The sequence below is a fragment of the Thamnophis elegans genome, chromosome 3 (assembly GCF_009769535.1).
Source record: "Thamnophis elegans isolate rThaEle1 chromosome 3, rThaEle1.pri, whole genome shotgun sequence".
Taxonomy (NCBI): domain Eukaryota; kingdom Metazoa; phylum Chordata; class Lepidosauria; order Squamata; family Colubridae; genus Thamnophis; species Thamnophis elegans.
Window position 1 is genome coordinate 38,153,083 of NC_045543.1, and position 8,398 is coordinate 38,161,480.

At 42.3% G+C, this 8,398-nt stretch overlaps 1 protein-coding gene across 6 annotated transcripts in view; it reads right to left on the reverse strand.

Annotated features, from left to right (window-relative positions):
* The window catches only part of GSK3B (glycogen synthase kinase 3 beta), a 131,886-nt gene extending 127,099 nt beyond the window's left edge, over positions 1–4,787 (reverse strand). For 2 of the 6 annotated variants that reach the window (XM_032214093.1, XM_032214094.1), the window contains exon 1: positions 2,003–4,786. In XM_032214093.1, the coding sequence (XP_032069984.1) occupies positions 2,003–2,090 (88 nt within the window). In that variant the 5' untranslated portion in view covers positions 2,091–4,786. Of the gene's footprint in view, positions 1–2,002 lie in introns of all 6 variants that reach the window. The other 4 variants (XM_032214095.1, XM_032214098.1, XM_032214092.1 and 1 more) reach the window with 3 other exon arrangements.
* Positions 4,788–8,398: the final 3,611 nt, after the last annotated feature.

The window sequence follows — 8,398 nt, forward strand, 5'->3', positions numbered from 1 at the left end:
CTTCTCTGGATGCTGTACTGTATGTGACCCACGTATTTAATTCAAACATTTTTAAAAGCAGTGTGTGAACCAAAGCATTATGTCATAGTATGACTTGTTTGATTTTGGCTTCAGCATGAAAAATGAATTTATCCATTAAGGCTTAATTTCGGATGCAAATCAGACATAATATTAACTTTTTTTTTTAAAGAAAACTTGACTTGTTGCAAATTGTAAATTTGGGCATTATCTGACCTAGGTTTCACGTCTACATATGATTCTCCAACAGACAACCATAGCACCTTTGAAATGTACTGATTTGAAATACCAGCATTCCCAAAAATTACCATTCTGGCTGGGAAATTTCTTAAGTCACCTCATGACTAAAAATCTCTGGACTGAGAAAAGTCAGATACTCACTATATTCACAATCTGCATAAACTACTACTACTACACAGATTATAGTTTAAGTCAATAGGGACTGTTTCTGAATAACAGGTTGTGTCATGCAACTGTTATTTCAAATGAAGAAATTACCATAAAAACAAATGTCACATTTCTCTATTATAATTGACAGAAAAGGGTACAATTTTACTTTTTTTGTGGTCCGCTTTAACTTTCTCCCATCAATAAATTGGTTGAACACTTTCAGAATTGCAAACTGATATATTATGCTATTAAGATGATGTAGGATGTAAGGTTTTGAGAATGAAAATGTAATTCCTCAAGGGCTTACATCTAATATTCACATGGAATAATTAGCAATATATAAAATATTCTATGATTTAAAAGTATCAAAGATTGTATGATTTCTCTACAAAACATGTTAATTGTCAGTAGTGCTTTTAAAAAACTGAAATACAATCTAGATTTTAAATTAGGAGTGAGTAGAATTTAATGTTTAATTCAAACCTGTGTAACTAGTAATTCACCAAGTCAACAGTTTACCTGAGGCTTCATAAACATGTTCTACCTACTCCATGAAACTTCAAAAACAAAGAGGGGTCTGTCACACATTTTAGTTTATTGATTGTCTGGCTTGCAGTATTATATATTTAGTTTTTTGCAGTCAGCCTCTTCAAACAAAAATAAGATTTCTCAGAAAATAATATTCATCTGCATTTGTTTCAAAAGTAACAATCTTTAATAGCAAGTACTAAGGCCATTTATTCTAATAAAATAGAATATCTAGAATTATGTTGGTAATCATTGCATTGCGGAGGCACTCTCAAAAGAAAGGAAGTAGCCGGTTTAAAGTGTTGTTGCACATCACTGCTTTGAAATAGAACTAGCCATACCACAGTATTTTTTAAAAAGTTTTATCCAGTTTTCTGACAATAGGAAAAATAGAATTATATAAAGATCAGTAAAGTATTCATTGCCATACACATCATGATTTATACACTTTGAAGTTGATTTACCACAAAATCCCAATTATTTGTCAAGTATGAAACAGTGAGATCTAAAAACAAGTGGAACACAGGCTTCAACTTTGAAAAGTATTGCACCACCAAATGGAAATTTATATTCTACATGCAAAATCTTTAACTGTACATATTTTTTCTTACCATACATGAAATAGAATAAAAGAAAATAATGCATTCATTGCCTAATCATTTAAAAGGTTGTGACATGAATCAAATACATAATTCCAGATACCTCTGCATAATCCAATCTTTAAAAAAGTACCCAAAATGTGTACAGAATTAGGCCACTGCCATTTCTGTAAGATAAAAACCTGTGGTAACATACCATGGAATACAGATAAAATATACTGGAAAAGCAAGAAGCAAAAAAATACTTTTTTTTTCCTTCCTAGATGGAAGCCATAGGATAGGCCTAATCAAGGTATGGGTGGTTGGGTGGGGAAAGAGAAGGAAGCTGCTGAAAAGACATTAAGGATCTGACAATTCTGAACGCACAGAAACAAAAAAAAAATGATATATTCGTAAATATAAAAACTACATGCTTCCTTCTGGGAGAGCTGATGTAAAAAGGACAGAAGATGGAAAACAATACTCACTGCTAACTTTCATGCTGCCAAAGGCTGAAGGCTGCTGCACCGGTTTGCAGCTTTCTGCAAAGGAGGTGGTTCTCGGGCGCCCTGACATGGTTGTTAGCGGTTAGCTTTTCCTCCCTATCGGATCGACTTTCTCCTCCGGGTTTCTCTTCCTTTTCTCTGCCCCGTTTCGTCCTCTCAGCGGAGAAGAAAAGCAGAGTGTAAAGATCGGGGCCCCCACCCTGAAAGGAGGGCGCCCCCCTTCGAGTCTCTCCCAGCCCCTTTTCCGCTTCGCTTTATCGCAAGCAGGCCACCATCCTCTTCATTCCTAGCAGCAGTAGCAGCGGCAGCGCTTGGGCTCGCGGCCGCCTCCGCCCAGCCCTACAATCCAGTCACTCCCCGCCCCTTTCTGATTCGAGGGGCAGGAAATAGAAGCAGCACCGCTCGGCTTTCCAATGCTACGCCTTTCTTCCTTCCTTCCTCGCTCGCTCACTCACTCGCCTTCCTTCCTAGCTAGCGAGTCAGTCACGTGAGAAGGCGACGGCCAGGAGAGGTCCTTTCTTTTTTCTCTTTTTTCTCCCTCCTCGGGGTGGGGGCGCTGGGGAGACACAGAGAAGGGACGGACTATTTCCCGGCGGAGGAATATGACGCGAGGGACGGCGCGTCCGCAGGCAAAAAGAATCTGACAGAGTGGCGGCCAAACCGCCGGGGCCGTATGAGGAGAGGCGGCGGGGGCAGGAAGGGCGCGGGGGAGGGGCGGCCTGAGGAGCGGGCTCCTTCCTTCCTGCCTACCTGCCTCGTCACTCCGTCTCTCGCACGACAACGCGGGGGCCAAATGCCTCCGGAGTTCTCCTCATAGCGCCCGTGGCGCGAGCAAATCGCGTCCGGAGGGGCGGCTCAGGCGGACGGCGCTGCAGTGCAGTTGGAGGACGGCGGGGTGGTCCATGGTGCTGCGGCGGCGGCGGCTGAAAGCGGCAGATCTTCCCGACTCAGCCGGCTGCGGCGTTGCTGGCACTGGCCCCGCCTCCGCCACCCCTTCGCTCGGCTTCCTTTGTCCGCTACGCGTTCACGGGGCCGTTGCGGCTTCTTTGCTCTCGGTTGCTGTTGATACGGCCACAAGGTTCTAACTCGTTCCTCCGCTTATGCGCCCCTACGGGCTACTCTTCGGGAATACGGAACCGACCGCCCCATTTCTCCGGACTCGGAAAGAGCCGCTGCGCTCCCGTCGGTGTTACGCACGCGTTCCCCTCAAAGCCGAGTTACGCAGCCTTGCTAAGCGTCTTCCGTGGATGCCGAGCCGAACACCCGAACGATCTCTGACCCGAACAGCTTCGGAAGAAAATCCAATCAGGAGAAAGTGAACGCACAGAGCCCTCCCTTCTAGCACTACATCGGGACCAATCGCCGCCGGTGGAAAGAAAGCATCCGCGCTATATAATCAGCCAATGACAGAACAGCTACGAAAATAATCGGGCCGCGCATTCTTTCCTTTCTGGGATCCAATGAAGAACGCCGGAGCCTGAATTGTCACCGCAGCAGAACCAATGGAACCCACGGATACTTCCCACGGCATTTGGAGGAACCCGGAGAGGAGGCTGATGCGAAATGGGCGGGGCTTCAATGGGAACTTTTCGGCAGATCCACGGCGCCTATTGGGGGCATCGTCTGGTTGGCGCCGCAGGCGGGACGGAGCTCTTCCGTCGCCCCGAAAGCAAGGCTGTCACTCGGGTTTTCTCTTGGTGGCACTTGCGGTGCATTGATGGCCGTGTGTCACCTGCTCCAGTGGGGGCGTCGACTGAGTGCAAATGTATCGGTACCGCTTTAGGGGACGCAGTAAAGTGCAATTGTCGCCCTTCGCGCTGATAACCGAGTTAGTCTTAGTCATGCCGCGGTTTGAGGGGAGAAGGGAAGTTCCACCATGACTCAAGGTGGGTCTGCTTAGCTAAGCACTTTGCTTTCCATGATTGCTTGGCCGATGCTGCCGAAGGAGGAATGTGAACACCAGCACTCTCCTATGCTTTTGCCTTGCCTCGAGGGTACGATGCCTCTAAATGTTAACCTTATAAATCACAAGTATGTGTTAACTCTTGAGAAGACCACACCAAATAGTTGCACCGTCTAAAAGATTTTGTGCATTGCCCAGAAACTTCTCATGCCAGGTCAGAATTGGTTTGCCAAGAACAAGTCTTGGGAGGCTAACCTTATCTCATTTTTGATCAAGGGCATGACATCTAACACCACCTCAAAAGCTTAGATTAGTAAAATACATAATTATGGCTTTGATGAAGTGAATACTGTTGTTGGCTCAAGACTCTTGAAAAGCGTTCATTAGAACCAATTTCGTTGCATACATGATGTACAATGACATAGGCTTTGAACTTTAGTTCATCAAACTGAAAGGAGATACAGAGTGGTGTGTTGTAGGTTTCTGTTCCATCCATACTTTTATTAATGAGAGGTGAAAGAATGGCTGTGAAATACGTAACACAAAATTGAATGGGATAAAGCTTGGAATTGTGGTTGACCAGAATTTGAATCAGTCAATGGTAGAACATTACTGCAAATGAACTGTAATTTTATACTGCATTAACACAAATATACCAGTAATTGGAAATTATCAGGAGTTTACCCTATGTTTTGCATTGATCATATCATCCCTTGTAGAAATCTTTCTACTTATTCAGCATAGTAGAACAAGTTACAGAATAGCAACAAAGTTAGTCAAGCAATTCTAAACTAAGCTCTGTAAGAAATGAGTTAAGGCACCAGGCTAGAAACATGAAGACAATTATAGCTCCTCCTTAGGCATGAAAGTTGATTGGTGACTTTGTACCAGTCACTCTTTCTCAGCCCAGATCATCTTTTATAAAATAGAATAGAGCTGGAAGGGGCCTTGGAGGTCATCTAGTCCAGCTCCCTGCCCAAGCAGGAGAACCTATATTATTTCAGATAAGTGACTGTCTAGTCCAGTGATGGCGAACCTATGACACGTGTGTCAGTGCTGACACGCGTAGCCATTTGGGGTGACACGCACAGGATTCGGCTCCTGCACGGCCGCTGAGGATGAAAGAATCTGTGCTGGAGGAACGGGGGGGCGGGACGTGTGATCTCCCCCGCCCACACTCACTTACTGTATCGCTGCCGCCCCTTTCTGAGCGCAGGGGCTGCTGGTAAGGCGTGCGTGCCGTGCGCACACACGTCATCAGCGCGGCGAGGGAGGACCCACAGGAGAGGAGCGCGGGAACAGTGCGCGCCTCTCTCCAGTCAGGCCGGCACAGAGAGTCTACTCCTGGAACTGTCGGTTACGACCGCACCACAGCAGGGAACAGCGGAGTGCCAACGGGAACTGTGAGCGCCATTAGCAGCAACTATTGGGGTGCCATGGACTTGTAATTGCCCACAATAACTGAGATAAGTGAGGGGGAGGTTGTGTTAGCTTGTTAGGCTAGTTAACCCCTAATTGGCTATCTATAATTCTATCTGCTGTCACTGGCCCACTGATGGAGCACCCAAAAAATAAAAAACAAAGGTTAAGTAAAGGGAGTGGTAGTGGCAGTGGCCGACCCTTTCAAGAGACATGGAGCGAGATGTATGGCATTATAGAAAAAAATGGCAGATCATTTTGCGTTCTATGTACTGAAACGGTAGTAAGCAGAACGTGGAATATAAATAGACATTTTGAAACTAATCATTCCCAGCTCTTGGAAAAAAGTGAGGATGAAAGAAGTTACTAAGCAGGTATGTTAAATAATTTGTTTTTGGTTTATTAAATACAATTATATATTGCAATTATACATTTTTGTAGTTTAAACTATAAATTGCGCAAAATTATGTTTTTGTCGAAGTGACACACAACGCGAGTTATGCTCGATTTTTGCCGATTTTTGACACACCAGGCCAAAAAGGTTGCCCATCATTGGTCTAGTCTCTTCTTTAAAAACTCCAGTGATGGAGCACCAACAATTTCTGAAGGCAAGCTGTTCCACTGGTTAATTATCCTCACTGTTAGGAAGTTTCTCCTTCATTCCAGGTTGTTTCTCTTTGATTAGTTTCCAACTATTGTTTCTTGTTCTGCCCACCAGTGCTTTGTAGAATAATTTGACCACCTCTTTTTTGTGGCAGCCCCTCAAATACTAGAATACTAGTATCATGCCACCCGATTCTTCTTTTCTTTACACTAGCCAAACCTAAATCCTGCAGCCGTTCTTCATATCTTTTAGTCTCCAGGCCTTTGATCATCTTAGTTGCTCTGCTCTTTAAACTTTTCCCAAAGTCTCAACATCTTTTTTGTAGTAGTATGGTGACCAAAATTGGTTGCAGTATCCAGGTGTGGTCTTCCTAGGGTTTTTATAAAGTGGTACTAATACTTCACGTGATCTTGAATCTATGCCTGTTTTTGAGCCAGGTCTCGCCTAATCTATACTTATATCTTTGGTTTTTCCTGCCTAAATGTAAAACTTCGCTTTTTCCACGTTAAAATTCGTTTTGTTGGATAGGGCCCATTGTTCAAGTTTATCAAGATCTTTTTGGATTCTGTGCTTGTCTCCAGGGGTGTTGGTTATTCCTGCCAGTCTAGTGTCATCTGCAAATTTGATGAGTTCCCCTTCTATTCCCCCATCTAAGTCATTTATGAAGATATTGAAGAGTGCTGGGCCTAAGATGGAGCCTTGTGTTACCCCACTACTTACTTCCCGCCATGTATCCACATGGAGTAGTACTATTAAGGACTACTCATTGAGTACAGTTTATCAGCCAGCTACAAATCCATCTGGACTTCCGACTCTGTTACAGTAAAATAAGGCATTAACATCAGATCACAATTTTTTGCTTTTTCATAATAATATGAACAAGCCATTTCTATAAAGATCTATCAGTCTAATCGGTAAAACCCAAAGTCAGATTTTCATTCTTTTCCACATCAAGCATGAAGTTCAAAAGTGGTTTCCATGTGGAAACAAAAATACTTATGTTCTTTTCTTTAATCAAAGTAGTCAATTTAGCCATTTCAGCCAACTCCATCAACTTCTGCAACCATTTGTCCATAGTAGGAATCAAAGTGTCCTTCCATTTTTGTGCATACAATAGTCTTGCTGTGGTCAACATATATAATAACAAAATTTAAAAAAAAAAAGCAAATATTTTTCTTTTAAACCCAAGGGAAAAAAAGTTCTGGTTTCATTTTTATCTCCATGTTGAAATTTTTCTGTACTAATTTATCAAAGAATGAAATAAGATTGGTTTGGCATGATCTGTTTTTAACAAACCCATGCTGGCTACTAATTTTATTTACTTTTAGTTGTTTGCAGATCTGTTCCTTGATTATTCTTTCCAGGATTTTCCCAGGTATTGGTGTTAGACTGATTGGTCTGTGGTTTTTTGAGTCTGTTCCCCCCCCCCCCCCTTTCTTGAAGATGGGAACCACATCAGCCCTTCTCCAAACTCAGGTACTTCCCCAGTGCTGTAGGATATTTGAAAGATGTGGTACAATGACATCCGCCGGCTCCTTCAGAACTCTGGGATCTAATCTGTCAGGTCCTGGTGATTTATATTCAAGGTCAGATATGTGTTCTCTTACCATTTTCTTATTTTAATTTTTATTTCTACTTTGTCTTTTACAGTAGTTTTTTTTTGTGTATGTTGGGTTATAATTTCTTTTTGCGTGAGCGAGTTAAGCAGCTCTGCTTTCTCCCTACTGCCTGTTAATTCCTTGCCATCTTCTCTCTTTGGTGGACCCACTGTTTCTTTGACTTTTTCATGTTATTAATATGTTGAAAGAAACTTTATTATATTTGACTTTTGATGCAAGTCTTTATTCATTCTGAGCCTTTGCTTTCCTGACTTAATCTTTGCATGTTCGACCTCCCAGGCATGTTGTTGTGGGGAAAATAGGAGGAGAAGGAAGGAGTATTAAGTATGTTTGTCACTTTGAGTTATTTATAAAAATAATAAATGTGGGATAATTTTAATGCAAGTTTAGTGGCTGCCTCATTTAGTGACCATTCAGTTATAGTGGTGATGAAAAAATAACTTTGCAACCAGTCCTTGCATTTACAATCTTTGCAGGACTGTAAAACAAAGGCAAGCTAAAGTAAGTCATAAATACAGTTGCGTTTTCACTTAGCAACCACTTTGCAATAATTAAGTCACAGTCCTAATTGTCACTAAAGGAGGATTACCTATGTTTAAACCATATGTAAATATATTTACCTATATTTTTACTAAACCATAGATTCCCAACATAATCTTCCTATAAATTTATGAGGACAAGTATGTTAATTAAAACACTGTTCTCTTCTACAGCTTGACAGCTAAGAAGGGGATTACTACATTGGAATGAAGGATAATACAAAGAGTAACAAGACATGAAACTGCTATCCAGATAGCAGAAAATGAATAAAATGAATAGACATAATTGGAGAG